This window comes from Aspergillus fijiensis, assembly GCF_003184825.1.
Source record: "Aspergillus fijiensis CBS 313.89 unplaced genomic scaffold BO72scaffold_31, whole genome shotgun sequence".
Taxonomy (NCBI): Eukaryota; Fungi; Ascomycota; class Eurotiomycetes; order Eurotiales; family Aspergillaceae; genus Aspergillus; species Aspergillus fijiensis.
This window is the reverse complement of record NW_024469007.1, coordinates 67,015-86,601: the sequence shown is the minus strand read 5'-3', so window position 1 is coordinate 86,601 and position 19,587 is coordinate 67,015. Positions and strand designations below refer to the sequence as shown.

General features: G+C 55.9%; 9 protein-coding genes and 1 non-coding gene across 10 annotated transcripts; 6 read left to right on the top strand and 4 right to left on the bottom strand.

Annotated features, from left to right (window-relative positions):
- The first annotated feature begins 84 nt into the window (after positions 1-84).
- On the top strand, positions 85-1,420 carry BO72DRAFT_449137 (putative haloacid dehalogenase-like hydrolase). Its single transcript, XM_040944954.1, has 5 exons — positions 85-317; positions 442-474; positions 542-751; positions 852-1,014; positions 1,123-1,420. The coding sequence occupies exons 1-5, from the start codon at positions 178-180 to the stop codon at positions 1,348-1,350; spliced, it is 774 nt and encodes a 257-aa protein (XP_040800115.1). The 5' UTR covers positions 85-177; the 3' UTR covers positions 1,351-1,420.
- On the bottom strand, positions 1,262-3,853 carry BO72DRAFT_528730 (zinc knuckle domain protein). The gene is made up of 2 exons (XM_040950201.1): positions 2,576-3,853; positions 1,262-2,503 (listed from the first exon to the last, which is right to left on the bottom strand). Exons 1-2 carry the CDS (start codon positions 3,590-3,592, stop codon positions 1,607-1,609), a joined length of 1,914 nt encoding a protein of 637 aa, XP_040800114.1. The 5' UTR covers positions 3,593-3,853; the 3' UTR covers positions 1,262-1,606.
- Positions 3,854-4,816: 963 nt separating this feature from the next.
- BO72DRAFT_469478 (ORMDL family protein) lies at positions 4,817-5,525 on the top strand (the record flags this gene model as incomplete). The annotated part of the gene is made up of 3 exons (XM_040946963.1): positions 4,817-4,949; positions 5,053-5,411; positions 5,478-5,525. The coding sequence occupies 3 exons, from the start codon at positions 4,817-4,819 to the stop codon at positions 5,523-5,525; spliced, it is 540 nt and encodes a 179-aa protein (XP_040800113.1).
- A 1,153-nt stretch (positions 5,526-6,678) lies between these two features.
- BO72DRAFT_147495 (uncharacterized protein) lies at positions 6,679-7,425 on the top strand. The gene has a single exon (XM_040939203.1). It carries the CDS (start codon positions 6,759-6,761, stop codon positions 7,329-7,331), a length of 573 nt encoding a protein of 190 aa, XP_040800112.1. The 5' UTR covers positions 6,679-6,758; the 3' UTR covers positions 7,332-7,425.
- Positions 7,426-7,975: 550 nt separating this feature from the next.
- On the bottom strand, positions 7,976-9,507 carry BO72DRAFT_512198 (glycoside hydrolase family 71 protein; the record flags this gene model as incomplete). Its single annotated transcript, XM_040949433.1, has 4 exons — positions 7,976-8,493; positions 8,560-8,691; positions 8,770-9,301; positions 9,373-9,507. The coding sequence occupies 4 exons, from the start codon at positions 9,505-9,507 to the stop codon at positions 7,976-7,978; spliced, it is 1,317 nt and encodes a 438-aa protein (XP_040800111.1).
- A 962-nt stretch (positions 9,508-10,469) lies between these two features.
- On the bottom strand, positions 10,470-11,893 carry BO72DRAFT_528727 (uncharacterized protein; the record flags this gene model as incomplete). The annotated part of the gene is made up of 3 exons (XM_040950200.1): positions 10,470-10,847; positions 10,944-11,336; positions 11,885-11,893. The coding sequence occupies 3 exons, from the start codon at positions 11,891-11,893 to the stop codon at positions 10,470-10,472; spliced, it is 780 nt and encodes a 259-aa protein (XP_040800110.1).
- Positions 11,894-12,475: 582 nt separating this feature from the next.
- On the top strand, positions 12,476-12,546 carry BO72DRAFT_t166. The gene has a single exon. It is a non-coding gene; the product is annotated as a tRNA-His (tRNA).
- Positions 12,547-12,604: 58 nt separating this feature from the next.
- BO72DRAFT_528726 (uncharacterized protein) lies at positions 12,605-15,132 on the top strand. The gene is made up of 2 exons (XM_040950199.1): positions 12,605-12,967; positions 13,031-15,132. Exons 1-2 carry the CDS (start codon positions 12,859-12,861, stop codon positions 14,899-14,901), a joined length of 1,980 nt encoding a protein of 659 aa, XP_040800109.1. The 5' UTR covers positions 12,605-12,858; the 3' UTR covers positions 14,902-15,132.
- An 18-nt stretch (positions 15,133-15,150) lies between these two features.
- Positions 15,151-17,960, bottom strand: BO72DRAFT_486949 (calponin homology domain protein). Its single transcript, XM_040947959.1, has 2 exons — positions 17,430-17,960; positions 15,151-17,349 (listed from the first exon to the last, which is right to left on the bottom strand). Exons 1-2 carry the CDS (start codon positions 17,594-17,596, stop codon positions 15,537-15,539), a joined length of 1,980 nt encoding a protein of 659 aa, XP_040800108.1. The 5' UTR covers positions 17,597-17,960; the 3' UTR covers positions 15,151-15,536.
- Positions 17,961-18,155: 195 nt separating this feature from the next.
- Positions 18,156-19,426, top strand: BO72DRAFT_449131 (uncharacterized protein). Its single transcript, XM_040944953.1, has 3 exons — positions 18,156-18,332; positions 18,397-18,513; positions 18,607-19,426. Exons 1-3 carry the CDS (start codon positions 18,260-18,262, stop codon positions 18,972-18,974), a joined length of 558 nt encoding a protein of 185 aa, XP_040800107.1. The 5' UTR covers positions 18,156-18,259; the 3' UTR covers positions 18,975-19,426.
- Positions 19,427-19,587: the final 161 nt, after the last annotated feature.

Sequence of the window (19,587 nt, the reverse complement as noted above, 5' to 3'; positions counted from 1 at the left end):
GCGGCTGCGGAGCCACTCGGACCCGCAAACGTCAGACTTTCTCCCCTCCTCTCTTCCTACTCTCCCTCTCCACTCTCTCCGTCTCCAACATCCTGAACTATCCTGGACTGACTCACAATCTTATCGGATTCAATGCTCCTCTCTCCCTTCAATTCATTGCGTCTCTCCCATCGCTTCATGGCTACTCTCTCCTCCGCAGCAGCCCCGCAATCTCCCCTGCGTCAACGGCGCTTCGCTCCTCTCAATGCGGAGAACTCGCGAGATTCCTCCGCACCCGCGCTGAGGGGCATCGTCTTCGATGTCGACGGCACATTATGGTGAGTTTTCAGGTTATCTTTGCTTCATCCTATGCTTCTTTCTCTTCTAAACCATTTACTCTACTCCTCCTCCTGCCTCTCCTTTCCCTCAGCCAACCCAATCAATCTAACAAACCACGCAAAGCCTCCCCCAAAACTACATGTTCGCCGAGATGCGGTAACCTCAACCCCTCCCCCCGGCGCATACTTGTCCAACTCCACCCATCCTAAACCTCCACAAACAGAGCCGTCCTCAACATCGACAAGAAAACCGACATCCTCCACCACATCGCCAGCCTCCCCACCGCCTCCGCCCAACTCGAAGCCGCCGACAAGATCAAGGCCATCGAACGCGAAGCCATGCGCCACCAGCAACCGCAACCGGGGCTGGTGGATCTGATGGATTATCTGGAGCAGAGGGGGATTCGACGGGCGTTGTGCACGCGGAATTTTGAGTATGCATTGCTTTTCTCCCGCTCGCTCTGTGCTTTCCCATCTCTCGTCTTGGGGCTTTGGCATGGCATAGGCTGACTACGGTGGCATGGAAACGAATAGGGCCCCCGTGACGAATCTCCTGCAGAATCATCTCCCGGCTCATGTGTTTCTGCCGATCATCACCCGCGAGACGCCTGGGTTGATGCCCAAGCCGGATCCGGCGGGGATTCTGCATATTGCGAGGGAGTGGGGGTTGGAGGATGGCGGGGAGGGGTTGATTATGGTGCGTTATTCGGCTTGGCCCTCTGCCTTGATGTGTGCAAGGGTTGTATGAAGGGCAGGGCTGAGTGATACGAACCGATTGTTTTGCTAATGTTGCATCCGTGGTTAGGTCGGAGATAGCCTCGATGATATGACGGCCGGGCATACAGCGGGAGCCGCGACCGTGCTCCTCCTCAACGACCACAATGCTCATTTGAGAGACCACGAGCATACCGATCTCTGCATTGAGCGCTTAGATGAGCTGGTTGGCATTTTGGGCCGTGGATTTGTCGGTCACAGAGGTGGGAACAAAGTTCCCGCGACCGATGCACCTACGGCCGCGGCATCGGCTCAATGATTTAGATCAATAAAGAGAAAGACAATGGCTTTTTGTGGCATCTGTACATAATGCTTTGCGAGAAAGGACCTGCCCTGGCTCCTTTTCGTCTGGGGAAATGATACTAAGACAAACAGATAAAAGAAAGATAATCATCCCGGGGTATTTTTTTACCAAGTACGCAAACATGCATCTATCCCCGCAGCCACTCGTAGAGGGGGTATCAGTCGTGTCAACTCAATCAACCATTCACATCCTGCATCAATCACAGGCCTTCTTACCAGCGCCGCGGCGGACGGTACGCATCTCCACCGGACCCTCCCCCTCCTCTCTTCCCACCCCGACCACCACCGCGTCCTCCGCCGCCGCCTCTGGCCGGACGCGAGGGCGCGGGTGGCGGTCTCGCATTTCGACCCCCGGACGAGGGTTGGTAACTATCTCTGCCTCTTCCACCACCGCCGCCGCCGCCACGACCACCACGACCCGGACGGCCGTTCGGCGACAGAGACCGCTGTCGATAGCCACCACCACCACCACCACCACCCGGCGGCGCAATATTTCTGTTGTTCGTGCCGATGCCAGCTCCGAACCGGATATGTCCGCGATTACTGTTGTTGTTGTTGTTGTTACCGCGGTTGACGGGCTGCTGACGCAGCCGACTCATCATGTCGTCGCTGTCGGAGGACGGTGGGCGGTGCTGGTCGGCCCGACCGCGGATCTTCATCCCGCGGGGGCCCGGCGCTTGGCCGCCTCGGGGGCCGCCGCCGCCGCCGCCGCCGCCGCCGCCACGTCGGCTGCTAACCACCGAGTTGGTGTTTGTGATCATGCCCGGGTCAATGCCGTGGAGGGTCCAGGTGGATGAGAGAAGGGGTTTCTTGAGAGAGGGGCAATCGCCGATGAGGTGGCGGTTGCTGCAGCACTTGGCGCAGGAGATCGAGACGAGGACGGGGCCGGACGTTGGGTCGTTCTGGTTGCTGAGCTTCCACATCATGTCGCAGTCGAGTTCGAGGTGGTCGGACGAGCCGCACAAGTCGCATGGGGTCTCGGAGGCGGAGCCTTTCAGGGCGGAGGGGCAGGTGTCGTCGTCGTGGCCGCGCTCGCGACAGCGTTGGCAGCGGCGCCACGTGGGGCATAGGCTGCTTTGGTGTTCGTTCCAGGCATTGCAATGGACGCACTGGTTTCGGGTTAGTTTATCTCTGCGAGCGGGGTGATGGGTGGCTGTGATTTGGGGAGAAAGCAGGCATACCTCCTTCGAGGGACAGACTTCAGCCAGGTGGCCCTCTTGTAAACACTCCGTACAGGCGATCGGGAGCTGGAGATCGATGGCATTGATGTCACGGTCGTAGAACCTGTACTTCGCCTGGAAGTCCATGTCCTCCCGGTGAAGATCGGCGAGGACGGAGGGAGCTGTCGGGTACCTCTGGGAGTATCGGCGGTGTGCATCTTCCTTCGACATCTTCGGGGAGTCGATGAGATCGTCTTGTGCGCCGCGACGTTTGTACCCATTTGTGACCGGCTCGTACTCATCGTCGCCGTCGGGGGTCAGAATGCCATCCTGAGTTTGACCAAGGTTCTGGCCGGGACCCCGCTCGCCGATGTTCAGCAAGATCGAGTCGTCCGCCTCCGAGTCCAACGAGTCCGAATCATCCGAGTCCACCGATCCCTGCATGTGGCTCGATTCCGCAGAGCTCTCCGCCTCGTCTACCTCGCCCTCCTCCATCTCATCGTCGCGATCGGACTTGTTCGGTGCGGCGTGGCCGCGGTCACTGGCCGAGGAAGTCGACGCGCTCCGACTGCGCCAGAACTTGTCATTGACCGCGTCGAACTTCGAAGCAGCCGGCTTCTGGTTCTCTTCGGTCGCATTGCGGCTCCCGCGAAGTGACGTCCGAATCGCACTTTTGCTGCCCTTGTTCCAACTGACGGGTGGTGCTGCTGCTGCGCCGGCGGCGGCGGCGGACTGCGGCTTGTCTGCCGCATCACCTTCCTCTTCGGATGAACTGGTGCCCTCAGACTCGCTGTCGGAGCCGGAGGAAGACGTCTCGTCGTCGGGATCTACTTCCAGCGAGTTGGCGCTGAAGGTCGCCCCCTGCGGCACAAAATCCTGGACCTTGCGATCGTCCGCGGCGCCATTGCGTCGTTGCCGCTTGCGAGGGTTCGGGTTCGGGTCGTGGGAGCTTTGTCTGGAGGAGCGAATGGAGGAGCCATTCAACTGTCCAACGGCGGCGGTCCGGGAGTCACCGTCATCGGACGGGGGAGCAGACATGCTGCGAGAAGGGAACGTCAGTGGCGAGGAGAGGGGGGGGGAGAGTTGGGTTTGAGGATGATGACTGGAGAAGAGTCGAAAGTGCTTTGTGCAACGCGAAGACTCAAGTTGTGAAGCATGATTGGGGAAATTTACGGAAGGCGGTAAGAACCACTGCAGAAGTCCGTCCGCCGTTTCTCTCCTTACCCAATTGGGATGGCACTTTATTATTAGCCCGTAGCATTGCTATTACCTTATCTTATTTTCTTGTTCGATTTTGGTGGTTACGTACTTCCCTATGCATCATTTGCTTCCCAGACTCTTAACTCAACTTATATATGACTTGTAGTTTGACCTGCAGCAGATCGATGAGCGTCTAGAACCATGCCTCTGCATCGATTGCCGAGGAACTAATGACTTCTGTCCGCGTCTGGATTCTTTGCGGACCGACCGTTCGGTCGGTTCGTTTGGCTTTATCTATTCTTAGTTGTCTGTGTCTGTGTCTGTGTCTGTTCTGTTCCGTTCGGTTTCTGTTTCGGTTTTCCATTGACAACCTAAAGTCTTCTCTGTCTGTCTGTCTCCTGGAGCTCCTCGGAGATCGGGGCATCTGTCATCTTCTTTTTTTCCCCCTTCTGCATCTCGGGACGTAGCCATATCGTACTTGGTGTCCTTTTGCTTTTGCTAGATTCAGAATCCTTTCCAAGTCCTTATCTGTTTTACATGATTGTAAGATTACTCGCAGTAACATCTTAATTGTGATTCTGCTGAGAGTTGAGCTGGTTAGCAGAATAGAATACAAGCGGTAACGGGAATACGGTACCGGTGCTCCCGTGACCAACCATCCATCATTCGGGGATCCTCTTCAGATCTCGCCGTCGCCTCTAATCGAAAGTCCAGTCGAACATCGGCCATCCCCCATCCTGCTTGCTAACCTACTTACTCTCTAACTATCTCTCTTTCTTACTTTTGTTGTCTGCCTCGATCAAACTACCTCACCCTCTCTTTTCTTTTCCTCTTATTCTCGATTTCTATCCATCCCACTTCTTTGAAACCTACTCCTCAACCTGCGACTCTCTCTTTCCTCGTGCCAAGATTCCCTCCTCCTCTTCCTCCTCCTTTCCGACTATCCCCTCCTCCTGCTCTTCCGATAATACCGCCAAAGTGTCTTCTCTACTCGTTCCCCGTGCCATCTCCTTCCCTCCGGAAGTCGACACTGGCCGACACCGGCTGACTCCGGACTCCAATATGTCTTCAGGCAAGGCTGGGCGGAGGAGACGGTCGAGCAGTATCATTTATCAGGAGCCTCCCGAGTCCATCGAGCGGACCAGCGACCAGGCTGCCCTCCCCAATCTGAATGCGAATTGGGTCAATGCTAAGGGTGAGTTTGCACACACACACACATGAAGGCGGGCGCGAATCTCAGCGGGCAGTCAAGCACAGAATAAACGAGGTGGCTGACGGTTTGTACGACGACAATCTAGGTGCCTGGACCATTCACTTCGTCTTGATCGTGGCTCTGAAGATCCTCTTCGACATTATTCCTGGTGTCTCGCAAGAAACCTCCTGGACCCTCACCAACATCAGCTATATGTTCGGCTCTTTCCTCATGTTTCACTGGGTGCGGGGCATCCCTTTCGAGTTCAACGCCGGGGCGTACGACAACCTCAACATGTGGGAGCAGATTGACAATGGCGACCAATACACTCCGACCAAGAAGTTCCTGCTCTGCGTGCCCATCTGCCTTTTCCTTCTCAGCACGCATTACACCCACTACGACCTGACGTATTTCACCATCAACTTCCTTGCTACGCTGGGGGTGGTCATCCCGAAGTTGCCCTTTGTGAGTTGGGCCCCACCCACCGTCTCAGGCGGCAGTATCGCAGTACTAACCTTCTTTCTCTGCCAGTCGCACCGTTTGCGAATAGGCCTCTTCTCTGACATCCCGGAGGAGTAGTCGCTCTCTGCTCCGGTTCATCGAATTTCCTTATCTTAATCCAACTCACATGTTCTCATTTTCCAGACTTGTCCTCCTTCCTATCTTTTTTCTCCATTCTTGCTAATATTCTCCACTTGGCGTCTATGTTGTCTTTCCCCCATGTCTCTCGCTGTCATCACCTTCATGTCCCCCTTTTCTTCCACTCACCCCACACTGTCAGCCATCGGGCTAGGACCTCCGTCCACATTTGGGGAAGACCAAGTGGGGCACTCATCTGTCCAATTTGTACCGGTGTGTTTTTCCAGGGTACCTTCCATGCGAAGTGGGGAGGCAAGGACTGTCGGGGGGGTTCCTCGTTCTGCAACTGGAAACTGGGGTGGAAAGACAATTGAATTGTGGTTTCATCTTTGAAGAAGAAAATTGGGCGATGGCGTGGAAAGGGGACGGCGGGCTACACTAGATGAAGAACCCAAAAATAGGGGAGAAACGGAGGGGTTATTGTACTCCTATTCTCCTTGGCTTCCAGATTATCCTCACCATCATCACTACTACACACTACCTACCTACATATCCCATCCATTATTACTTCCTGGTGCATTGTCTTGGTAGTTCTGTTGTGAGTAGGTCTGCAGGGTCAAGTCCGCAGTTCGAAGATAAGGTAGCCTCGGGGTCACTGATCTGGGAATAGAAAAAGGGGTCGACGCCGTGGACCGATGATAATGATGTTGGTGTCCTTCTGTTTCCTTTGCGAGATTTGGCAAATCTCAACTCTTCAGCGAAGCGGTACACGCGCTTGTGTCGTCTTGGAAGAAGTCGCAGCAGCATGCACTCCGAATTTCGTATTTCAACTCAAAATCAGTTTCGATAATCTCATCCCGGAGAATATCGATCGAAATTCTTTATCCCTCCTAACCGGCACTTGTTGTACTCAGCTCACAATCAACTCAGCTTCTTTATCAATCACGAACCCCCCAATCCCCAAGCTCTTTCCTTTGCACAAAGCCAGAGATAACGAGATTATACAGGAGAACTCCACAACCCCATTTCCATCCCAAAACTATATAAATCCGCGCCAACCATGCCAACACTAAAGCTCCATCCCACTATCCACAAACCCTAACCCCAAATCCCTAGGTTTTCCCAAGAAACCTGACTCTCTAAAACTAGCCCAAATCCCCCAGTTCCCCAAAGAACTAACCAAAAATCCCCCTCCCCCTCTTTAGCTGCTGCACCCCCAGACCCACCCCCAAAATGTCCTACTCCAGCACCAGCACCCGCACCACCCCCAGCAGCAGCAGCGCTGGCGCCACCATGCTGGACACGGAGATGGCCTGCTACTTCCGATGGCGGCCGTTCCTCGACGCCTGGCCGAGCAAGACCATCCTCCGGCTGGTCGTGCGGCGGGCCCGCGAGACCACCACCGCGCTGCACTCGGAGGACGGCTGGGCGCGGGCCAGGACCGAGCTCCTCCTCCGCATGCGCCTGCTGCGCGACCGCTACCCCTACCCCGAGGCGCGGCGCTTCGGCGGCGTCATCTTCTGGGACGACCGCATGCGGTTCTACAGAGAGCTGCTGGAGCGGGATTACTTCTCCTTTGAAGCTCCGCCGCCGCCGCCGGGGGGTGGTGGCCAGCAGGTGAACGGCCAGGTGGACGCCGACGCCGACGCCGACACCCGCGGCTTGGAGATGGCGGACTGCGGCGAGGGCCAGGGCGACCCGACGCCTGAGGCGGTGCGCATGGTCGAGGGGTGGCTGTGGATGCTCGAGGATAATGATCCCCAGGGCGGGGTGTGGGGGCTGTTGATGGATCGGGTGGAGGTTTGATTTCCTGGGTCTCCTTGCCCCTTCCTTACCTTACTGTTGAGGTCAGGTGTCTAGTAGAGTAGACTTTGGAGGCTTGTATCCCGGTCGTTGGGTATGGGTGGATAATGACTAGGTAGCTCGTGTTTCGGGATGCCTTGGGCTGTCTTGATGGTTACCTTCCTAATCTCCCTCGTTTTCGTGGGGAGTTCTAATGTAAGTTTGGAAAAATCAAAAAAATATGTCTGTCGCTGGAGATGGAAGATTCTTCAGTGATGTATAGTTTGAGACTGGTTTTTGTATCGGTCTGCTTTGGATTGAGTATATATGTTTTTTTTTGTTGTAGGTTGCTTTCTGTGGGGTTTGCCTTCGGGGCCCTATACGAGGGGTTGTGGTATACGAGAAAGGTGGTTAGCCCTAGTTTTTTCGGACTCCGGCTTCAAGCTTTGGTGTATTTAGTATTCTATCAGCACACACACGTATGCTATTCAAGTGCAATTACTATTGTAAAATAGATAGCTTATGTGGCATGCGATATAGTCATAAAGACTCTCATATTCAATTTAAGCAGGTCAGACTAAACCCGATCATCGCGGCATCCTTCCAGCGGCATTCCTAGCTAGCCTCCTAGATTCAATGACCAGGGACAGATACAGCCAACAACACAATTAAACCCCCGCAACCTTCCCCACATACACGTTGAAGTTGTAATACTTGTTGCACTGGCCCTGCACCGCCAACCCGCCCTGCCCACTCAGAATCGTCTGCCCATTGCGACTGACGGTGAACGTCTGCGGGCCCACCCCCATCGAGACGTTCGACGTCACGATCCCCGCGGGCACCTCGATGCGCACGGGGCCATTCGGCCCACTGGTCACCGTCAGCGTCGCGGGGCTCGTCAGCATGGTCGCCACGAAAATACTGTCCCCGAGCATAGAGATCCCGTTCGGGGGTCCGAGGTTGTCCTCTGGGCACGAGACCCCCTTCGGCGTGGGCCGGTACCAGTACACCAGGCTGTCCTTCTCGATCCGCGGGGTGGCGGCCCCGGACTTGTACGCCGCGATGTAGGGCTGGTACAGGTCCCGCCAGGCGTCGTGCGGCATGCCCTTGGCCCACTTGGAGGACCCGTCGTCGCTGTGGTTGGCGGCGTAGGGCCCGATGTAGTGCGATTCGCCGTAGTCTATAACTCAGTGGGTATGTATATCGACAGTGGGGGGCTGTCCTGCTCCGGGCTTGTGGAGTATGTGCTTACCATTCCACGAGATGATCTCGACCAAACTGGGCCGGAGAGTCAGCATCTGCTCCCACCGAAGGGTCGGCAGGTTCTCGCAGATGAAGACCCAATTCTTGCTGTTGAAGTGGGTGGCGAACCAGGGCGAGACGGCTGTCGCTTTCGTTAACCCAACCCTCCTTGCAAGCACATATTATAAGCCAAGTCAGAGAGTTGAGGCTGAAAACTCACGCGCCATATAAGTCGTCCCGGCCAAGTCCTTGACGTACCGATCATCCCAGATCGTCGTCATTGGACCCCTGATGATGCTATTGCCGCCGTCGGTGGGCCAGGCGTACCACGAGAACGCGCCGTCCGCGGCCCGCGCCCGGTTGCTGGACGCCTCGGCCGGATCCTGCAGGTTCGGGAGCGCGTGGATCGCATGCGAGGTGCCCTGCTTCACGGGGCCCCAGTTGAAGCTGTCGCCCACGAAGGTGCTCACCACCGCGCCGCCCCGGTACTGCATCTGCGCCGGGTGGCTGGCGTACTGCTGCATGTAGGCGGTGATCTTGGCCGTGTCGCCGTTCGTCCAGTACGCGAAGTCGAAGGAGATGAAGACCTTGAAGCCGACCTGCTGCGCCGCCTGGTAGGCCAGCGCCAGTTGGGTTGGGGTGTACTTGTCGATGCTGGCGCAGTTGAGCGCGAAGGCGTCGATGCCGATCGCTTGCGCCGCTTGCATGTCGGCGATCCAGTCCTCGACTTGGTAGTTCTCGACGATCCCGACCTGTGGATATGGGGATTTAGCTTTGATGAGATGGACTTGACTAGTGGAAGGGGCGAGACACTTTGACGTACCATGAAGTGGGCAAAGACATATCGGTCTGAGGCCTGGGGCTCATCGCGTTCAACTTCGACAGTGGGGAAACCCCAGACTGCTTGAAGGGTGCCTAGCACAAGGACGACCAGTTGTAGAAAAGTATTCCAGATCATGCTTGCTTCTTCAAGTAGCTGTTCAAAACTTGAGGTGCTCCCTCATTTCCTAGGGAAAGAGCCCAACCCCGGGCTTTTATGTTGATACACTCGCCATTCTCCCCCGGTTTGTGCCATTGAGCAAAAGGGAAGCACATTTCCCCTCCTTTTCTTCATCCCGGAGCACATCCATCGTCGTTCACCTCAACCAGAACATCTTAGAGGCTCGAGATTGGAGTCGATGAGACCGGTGCAACCCATGGCTGCACCTCAGAAATTAAGGTTATGCGCGATGCTGAACCACGTGAGATGCTGCAAACCGTCCGAGCTCTTCTTCCCACGGGCGATTCTCGATCCTACAGTAACACTCGGAGATTTAGTCTTCCAATTGACCAACGCTGGCAAGCTTCTGACCTGGTCACATTCATCGTTGCGGCTCGGCAGCGGCAAACAGTGACAAGTGACAAGTGACAAGACTGTAAGTTATGCAGTACCTGCCCATGTCAAGGTACGAGCCGAGCCGCTTTTCCGCATTGACGTCTTCCATAGACAACGTCCTCCAGCTTCGCAGACAAAAGTCCGGACTCAAAGCAAACGTGTGCGTTGGTCGCGCTGCAACAAGCCTGTTTTACTCGCTTTGCAGAGCTCTCAATTGGCGGTCGGGAGCTGAAACTTCCAGAGATACGACGACATGCTCAAATGTCACTACTTACTCTTCACGGCATTGCCGTCGTGCATGCAAGCCGTGTACGACGTCTGCTCGACTGCATCAGGCGCAGGGCGTAGGACAACTACGGATGAGAATTGGCTTTGACGTCGGACTTAAATGCTCAGTGTTTGCTTGTGTAGGGACTGGCATGTCGCAACTACTGTACATCAACCCCAGTGACCAGTCAACGGCCTAGAAACACCTTGCAGAGGAATTAAACCACACCAACCACAGCAAGTGCCCACGGACTTCATGCCCCAGCATCAGCAGCTTCTCACGTACGCTGTCTGGTAACACGTATAAGCTGGACCCTAAAATCCCTGTGAACCGAAGGGTTCCACTCCCTGAAGAGCGCAGTCAACGAAGGCTGGGTTCCGAGCATAACCGTACTCAGTTTCTCCAAGTCGGGGTCGTTCTCTTGGTTGTTGTTGTTGTTGCTGCTGCCGCTGGCTTCCCATTCCATTTCACGGTTCGCTGGAACCCACCTCCCCTTCAGCGTGGCTTCCGATACCTCGAACCTCCACGGCTGTTTCCCTTCCATCGCATCACTCTCAAATTGTCTCTCCTCATCTTCCTGTTCATGGACAACCAGATACACCACTTTCACGCCCCGCCATCGGAAAAAGGCGCCGACCAGGCTCCCCGGATGTTCCTAGAGCAGCCTCATCGGCACCGCCACCGACCGCAGCGCCCGCTCGGGGGCCGGAAAGGTGATGAACGTCGGTTCTCGTGCTACTACTCCACCCACTTCGCGGTATCCGGGCACACTCTCCGTCTTGCGTTTCTCCTGGATGAACCCATCCCACAGCTTCGCGGGGACGTAGAGGGTGTCGGTCTCCGGGGAGAAGGGACGAACGAGGATGTGGTGGTGGTGGTGGTGGGACGGGGACTGTTTCGGTCTCATCCACGACGAGAGAGTCTCCGCGTTTTGCTCGCCCACCCAGCACAGGGCGGTCCCGCGAGCCTCCCAGTTGACGAACAAGTGCGGGAGCTCGACCGTGCGGGGGCGCACTTGGCCGTGCTGGACGTCGATGCTCTGGGGCACCACCGCCGCGAGGGTGTCGTAGGCGTGGGTAGTCTGGCGCTGGCGCTGGCTGTAGAAGTAGAGGGGCTGGTCGATGAGCTCGGGTAGGGCTTCCTCCTAGATCTTGAGACGAAGCTCAGCGGGCAGCTTTGGAAACTTGGGGAAAGAACTTCTTGTTGCCATCGCTCTGGTGAAATGTGTTCGAGACTGTTGTGATATGGGGTATAGGCTTGATGAGTCGGCTCAACAAGACACTCAGTTCACTAAAAGATATCTTACCAGTACGAGTTCCAAGACCGAATAGCGATCAGTCTTGCAGATGTCGTCACTTTTTGATGCACAGCAGTAAATCCAAGCCAACCTTCTTTGAAGATCAGCTAGCAGAATCTGTGAACAGCGTTGATATGAAGGTACTCAGGGTGATCTGATGCTCCTAGAGTAAGGTAGATAATCAGTGAGAACGGCTTCTTCTTGTAACATTGGCAGTGGGATCTCACTTCTTCATAACCATGAGAGTGGGTGTTAGATTGATGAGAATGATAACTTCTTTCAAGAATGTTTTCTGCACTAAGCTCAGTGGGGACGCGTCCCGCATCTTCACATGCTATACACATTCAAAACAAGAAAGCAATCATTCACTATGGACACGGGCGTAAACTGCCTACAGCCTTCATGGCAACAGTATTTCGCCGGTATGAACATCACGTGAGCGATCAACATCTTGCTGAGACCTGAACTCTTCTACATTCTGATGCCCCCATTGCCGGAAACATGCCGACTCGCATCGATCGTTGCTCATGGACCTTATTTTTGATATATGATGCAAAACTGACTGTACTCAGGGTGTCCTTTACTGGATGAATGCGCCAAGACCAGAGAAGCGGATCTTTGATAGCAGATGTATAGAGTGTTACCTGCATATAACGAGCAACTCATCAACTGTAGAGGCTGCTGAGGAAGGGTGAAAGGTTTGGGGTTGTTAGACATGTATGTACTTCAACATCCATGTATAAAGGTACTACGCCAGGCTAATTTGTGAGTTGAGGTTGCCACCACGCCGCCCATCTGGCTACCAGAAGCAAGAATTAAATATACACACACCTGTACACATACAGATTCCAGAGACCTAAGCATGGTAATTGGCAAAAGGCCGTCTAATGGGCACTGATGTGCACTATATTATGTATACCTATGTAACAGTCTGGCATCAAAACCTGTACACAGGATTCTAAATTGAGGCCAACATCACAACAACGGGTGCTGTGGTCTAGTGGTATGACGTCACGTTGTGGCCGTGCCAGCCCCGGTTCGATTCCGGGCAGCGCCACTTCTTTTTCGGTTTGCTTTCTTTTTACTTCTCTGCCATACTCTATGACATTTGAAGATAATTGCATTCGAAGATGATTGGTCATACCATTGTCCAACAAGCTGTTCGAAACTTGATTCATCTCATACTTATATACACAAATACAACTGGCTACATGCAATGCGGCAGAAGCAAACACGTCCGATGCGGCTATCGATAAGCGCCGCGTTTCTTTGACCGGCTATCAGCCTTTATCGGCGCGATTCTTTCTCTCCGCGCATCGCAGCTCTTCCTCTCCAATCTTCACATACATCATCCTCTGCAGCTATTTTGATGGCTATCCTAGAAGGTGCAGAGGCATCTATGCCTCTCTATCGCCCTGCTAAGCCGCTTCCCTTCGAGCTGGTCCAGCACTCTGGCATTTTCCTCGAAGAGAAGCTATGTATGTCTCGCTCGACACAGTCCATCTACTTCTTTGTTTGCGGATGCTCACATTTTCTACCAGATACACAAGCTCTTAACTTTCTATTAGAAATTCTCACTGCCGGTACCATTGCTTCCACGCCAGCATTCGTTCCACCTCCTCAGCACCTGGCTGTCGCCGCGACCTTCCTTGTACACCCCTCTACGACCACTCGCGCAAAGACAGCCGAGGAGGAAGAAGCCCCCAATGCATCCCTCCGTCTCCTCCGCCTCACAAACGCGCTCGTTGGGCCCAGAGCCGCCAAGTTCGGCCTCGCGTTCTCCTTCACGCACTTCGAAACATCTCGCCATGGCCGCCGACGTCGCGGGGCCGACGACGCGCCCACCTCGCCGGATGCGACAGAGGATATCATGACGCCGATAAACCTCGACCTGGGGGAATCACAATCCATCTGGTCCCGTGCGGAGGACTTCTGGCATGCCGTCGGCTGGGCTTTCAACTGCTCTGTTCTACACCACGAGCGCTGGGAACACTGGCGGATCTGGCTCGAGTTCATGTGCGAGGTGCTCGAAGGTGACTGGAATGAGCGACATAAACAGTGGACAGAGATCAAGGACTCCAGCACGAACGCCGTCGAGGTGAACGTTGCGAAGCGCAGGTCAAAGACCAGGGCCAAAGAGAATGATGCAGCCGATCAGATACTCAAAGACAGCCTCATCGTGCGCTACATCGAAGGCGCTAGCGCCACCTACGGCCGGAATCGTCGAATCGTGAAATCTATCTTCGCCGATGGCCGGGCTACAACCTCCAACGAGTTCCGCGTGGTCTTTGAGAATGAACTCAAGCATGGCAAACACAAGAAGTCCAGCCACAATAGCAAGAAGCGCGGGATGCAGGTCAACATCGACGCAGAAGAGTATGGGGACTATCTGACCGACGACGACGAGGACGAAGACAGTGTTGACGCCGACGATACCACCACGACAGATGACATTATTGTCGAAGACGCCGAGCCACGGCCGCAACAAGGACGCGGCCGTGGTCGTGGTCGCGGTCGCGGCGGCGCAGGGACTCCAGCCTCGTCGAGACGAGACGGTGGTGGTGGTGTTGCCCTCCGGCAATCGAAACGAGCCCGACGAGGTACTCGCCCGCAAGAAACTCGCCCAGAACCCACCATCTTCACCACTCCGGCAAATTACCTGACGCCCGACAACTACGGCACGCCTACAGGCACGTTCAAATACTCCGATCCTACCTCTCAACGCTATGTCCCGGACGACCAGATCCCCCCCGGCCACCTCGCCACCATGCACGCCGATCCCTGCACCCTCGGCGGCATGCGCTCGCTCACCCTCCGCCAGCGCCTCCTGCACCTCCTCTCCACCGTCTCCGAAACCATCCCCGAACACTTCATCCCGCTCGAAGAGCTGTATCATCTCTTCGCCGAGAACATCCGCCACCTGCCCCTCCCCTCGTACCAGGCCTTCATCAGCCCCACCGCCCTCCCGCACTTCCCCCCGGCCGCCCTCACCACCCTCTGCGAGTACCTGCTCTTCCGCATGCGCGAGTCCGCCGCCCCCGACACGGCGGACGAGTACCTCAGCCAAGCGAAGCTGGAATACTGCTTCCTGCCCTACGGGGCGAACACGAACTCCCCCGCCGACAACGCCAAGATCTCCATCACCCTGGAGACGCTGATCATCCTGCTCGCCGACAACGACATGCTGACCGTGACCCCGGCGCTGAAGGAGGCCGTCGGCGAGGGAATCATGGCCCGCGAGCAGCGCCCGATCCACGATGGGAGGAAGAAGCGCGAGGCCGACCTGCATGCGGGCGACATCGAGTGGGCGTGGCTGTTGGAGAGCGGGCGGAGGCTGTGGTTCCTGGTCGAAGAGATCATTCCGCTGACGCAGGGGAATGAGGATCATGGGATGACGGTTGCCACGGTTTGAAAGGCTTGGTTCCCAGCGAGAAGACTGATTGTGGGTGGTGGTCCTAAGCGTTTGCATCTGCGAGTCGGGCAATTGTAATTTGTCTTGTCGTGCCTAGCCTGTGTTTGTTGATCGTGTTTGTCTCTTCTTCTTGTTGTTGTTGTCTTTTATATTCCGGGCGAATTGACCTAGGAAGTGCTTCTTCTCGAATAGTCGGATAGATACCCTGTTGTTGTGATTGTAGCAGAGCTGATGTTTCTTGATTTGAGGATCTGAATTACATTTTTAATTCTCGTTCTTCCCTTTACTTATCATTCATCTGAAGAAAACTTTCGTACTACAGACCCCACCAAGCCAGGGTTCCTTTCCAACTGGACCAGTCAACGAAAGCAAAAACCAACAAACCGCATACTAAATGCACATCAATTCCAAATAGTAGCTATCATGCCGACAGCCAGAAAAAAAAAACGGGTATAAGATAAGGAACATCCTCAGTAAGCTAAATCCCCTCCATCGATCCATCACTAGATCTCCCAAAACATCCACCAGATCTTAGCCAACCGCTACCTACCAACTACATTTCCAAGCACATCCCCAGCGCAGACGCATTCCGAGAATGCTAAACAGGCACAGTGAGTTTCCTCCAAGCAACAAGATCAAGGCGCAGGCCGCGGCCCAATAATCTGCCTCCGGGCGCCGCCGACCCCGAGTCCGGGGCCGCCGCGGTTCTGGTTGTCGCCGCCCATGTAGCCGTACTGGTGGACGTCCCAGGCGCCCTGGCCGGGGCCGGAGCCCAGCGAGCCGTCGCGGAGTCCCCGGGCGGCGGCCTCCTGGGTCTGCTTCTGGCTCTCCTCCCACTCGCGCTGGCGCTCGCGCTCGCGCTCCATCTCGCGCTCCAGCAGGGACTTGGAGGCCCAGCCGCCGGCCTTGGTCTTCTGCTGGGCGGCGAGGCGGCGGCTGTTCTCGGCGTCGACCTCGGCGGTCGTCGTGTAGTCGGCTGGGCGGTGGGTGGTCGGTTTTGGGGAGGTGGGGGGGTTGTTGGTGGTGAGGAAGCGGTCGACTCTTGTTGAGGGGGAGGCAGGCACGGGGACGGGGACGGGTTTGCGGATGGGGGATTGAGGCGGAGAGGTGTAGGTTGCTGGATCGGGGAGAGGGCGCGGGGGCATTGCCGGGGGTTTTGATTCGGTGGGGGTGGGTTCGGGGAGAGGGCGGCGCGCGGGGAGGGAGGGAGGGGGTGGGCTGGAGGGGCTCTCGGCGATGGGAGTGGGGAGGTTGTTGTTGTTGTTGTTGTTGTTGTCTTGCTGGTCGTTGTCGTGGTGCTTCTGCCACTCGCCGCGGAGGAGTCTGCGTTCTTGCTCGAGGGAGGAGAGATCGTAGCTGGGCTTTGGAGGCACGGGGACCGCGCGCGGGCTCCGTGCGGTCTCCGGGGATTTTGCGCGGGTGGCATCGTCCCGTTCGCGCTCGTACTGCCGCTCGCGCTCCTTGGCTCGCTCCAGTTCGTGCTCCAGCTGGCGGATGCGGTGTCGCTCCTGGGATTCCGACGTCGCGGCGGGTTTGCCGGCCCCGGCGACCATGCTGGCTTGGTACTGGCTGAGGAACTGGCCGTTGAGGCGGCTGTCCTGCGCTTCGCGGCGCTGGAGTCGCTCCTTCTCCAGCCGTGCCTCCGTCTCGCGCTCCTCCTGCTGGCGCTTGTCCTCCTCTTCTTGCCACTGGCGCTGTTGCTGGTCCCAGCGTTGGCGCTCCGCCTCCACCTGCAGGCGCTCTTGTTCGCGCGTCCGCGCCGTCTCTTCCTCCCAGCGGCGTTCTTCCTCGAGACGGGCCTGCTCTTCCTCGGCTTCCTGCTGCTGTTGGCGGCGCCGCTGGTCCTCCAGCTCCTGCAGCCGTCTTCTCTCCTCCTCGTCCCGCCGGCGCTTCTCCTTCTCCGCTAGACTAGGGACGTGGGGCGCGGCGGTGGTGATCTGGCGCCGCGCGCCGAACGCAACACCCTGGTTGCCCTGACTGGCTCCGCCCATGTAGCCGTATTGGTGGATGTTCCAGGCCGGGGCCGTGCTGTGCTCGTCCGACTTCTTGCTCCAGGTGCTGACCGGCTGCGGAGATCGCGCTGGGCTGGAACGACCCGAATTGCTACCGCCCAACCCGAGCGACTTGGTGGGGGTATAGGCACCTCCCTGACTGGACCCTGTCACATGTGGACTGAGCGAGCTGCCCTTGGACTGCGGTCCAATGGCGTAGGTAAATTTGCTGGGCTGGAGAGCGTTGGCCCGTCGGCTGAACGAGGTCAGGCATTGGAGCACTTGGGCGGGGTCCTTGGCCTCGTAGAGATCGACAGTCAGGAATACGTCATGCGGGGGAAGGCTGAGAGGAGGCATTTGGCAGGCGCGCAGGAAGTGCGAGATGTTTTCCATCTGCACGAACGGCATGGATGACTGCTTGTATTTGACGCCCGGCGATACGGCGAGGTTTACGAGTCTGTGAGCGGGCTGACGTTCAGTTTGCGATTCCCATACGGGAGAAGGCTGTTCTTCATCGGACAGAGTTCCGGGTCTTACCTGCAAAGAGCCACTCCATCTTTCAGGGCTTCCAGAAGATCCCCTGCCGGGAGTTTGTCATGGAGCACTTCTTCGATCCAGCTGCGGACTTCCGCGGCTGCTTGCGGGGTATAGCGGGACAAGCGCAGATTGCGCAAGTCCTTATCCAGGGATGTGACGGAGGCCATTTTTTTGGATTACCACACTCAGCCGTGTTTGCTCACAGAAGTGTGAAGCATGTAGAAAGATTCCAGAAGAACCGAAGATGGCGAGTCAGCGCTGAAATAGGGGTGGAAAGGGGGGGCAGTGTAGGGTTTCTGTTTATATAGTGCCTAACTGCGAGTGGGACGAACCGCGGTACGTCACAGGGGGGGGAGGTGGCTTAGGACTCTAGGAGAAGACTCGCGGATCGAACGGATGCGAGATTGGAATGGAATGCGAAGGGACCAGTGCAGAATGATTGAATTGGAGGATTATGTTATGCAAGTCAGCAGAAGAAAAGAGACACTCTCAGAGCAGACCGATGAGGACAGGAAAGTCAAAGTAGAGAAGAGAGTCAGTGTCAGTCAGTCAGTCAGTCAGTCGCACGGCGAAAGGGAAAACGAGGGCAACAGGCGGAATGCGGCAATCTTGGCCTCGTAATACGCCGCCAATACGGTCTTTCTCGTCCTGCTCGTAAGTTACCGGCCGGTATGCGCCGATGACGTTCCGGCCGCAATAATAATAATTGATTATTGCCATCCCAAATCACTCCCTTCTGAGTGGATGAAAGACCGCATCTCATCTCACACACGCCCCCGTTGCTGCCTGACATCTTTGCTCCCAGGCATTATCTGGTTTGCGTCGGGCAAATGAGTCCCATTAACAGTCTCTGGTTCAAGTGGAAGAGCCTGAAATTGCCGTGGCGCACTTCCTTTCTCGTCGGTATGTCCGCTCCATCAAACCGCATGAATACAACAACAGTCTGACTTTGAGACTCGCACCCCAGGCCATGATTTGAAGGGAAATACCTATTGGGAATTCAAAGATGCCCTGAACGCGAATCGGTATCGTCGCATCGTTAAATGTGACCCCAAAACCCACCTCTCCGATGTCCAAGTCAGCCGTAAGTGCTTCCTCAACGTTGGGTCAAGCCTGCAGTGGCGCTTTCAACCCCCAAGACAAGTCCCCCAGCAAACTGACCTGTTCTTTCGTCCAGCGCAATGGCACCAATGGCTTCGATACGTACGAGCGGAGCCTCCGTCGATCGAAGAACAGCAACAGGACATCATCCGACAGATTCAACTCAAGGAGTTGGCTCGTCTCGCTGATGAACGATGGGCGAGCAAGGTATCTTATCTCGACAAGCCGAAGACTCAGCAACCCGCCCCTGCTACCCAGACCAGCGACGCGACGTTGAACCCTCCGAAGGATGAGGCGCAGGCTAACAAGGCTACCCCTGCTGCTCCTGGGAACGAGAAGAAGGAGAAACCAGCTTCAAAACAAGACCCTTGGGCAAAGGCCGCCAGTGGACCTGGTGAGAAGTGGCAGCCGGATTCTTGGAATCCGACCTCTTCCCAGAGATGAGCTGGTTTGTTGCTTCGAACTTCGACCTTAATCGCCCTGGTCATCGATTACGATCCCAGGTCGCGTGCATTATGCGAATTATGCTACCAGACTAGCCGTGCATCCTTCAAAGCTGCTGAGATCCTGGATGGCCGTCTTGGTGCTTGCAGAAATCACCCTCTCCACTCTCTCTACGTTTTTCTTCAGAGATCATGAGAATTGATCAGCGTTCCTCGCCAGATCGAGGAGTCATCGCGCCGTGCCGTTGTATAACGAGAGGCGCATTAGGCACCGGTCTTGCATGGCGAGAACTCTTTGATGCAGGGACTTGCAAACACCTTGTGTCAGCTCGAGCGGCATTGTATATTACCTACTTTAGAGTGTATGTACTATAGTTATTGAGCTAAGCAGAATGGGTCTATGGCGTTCTGCCGGGTATCGCAATGAATTCGAATACCAAATATGATATCCCAAGGAGTACTGGAATTAGGGGTGGTAAATTTCTCTCCCAAAGGTAGTTAATGGGTCGTCTTGAGATATATAGTCGGACTCTACGCATCCACAGGAACGGCAAGGTCCACCCACCGACTGGTAACCTAATGAAGACCCTTCAATTTTGCACAAATAGATCTTC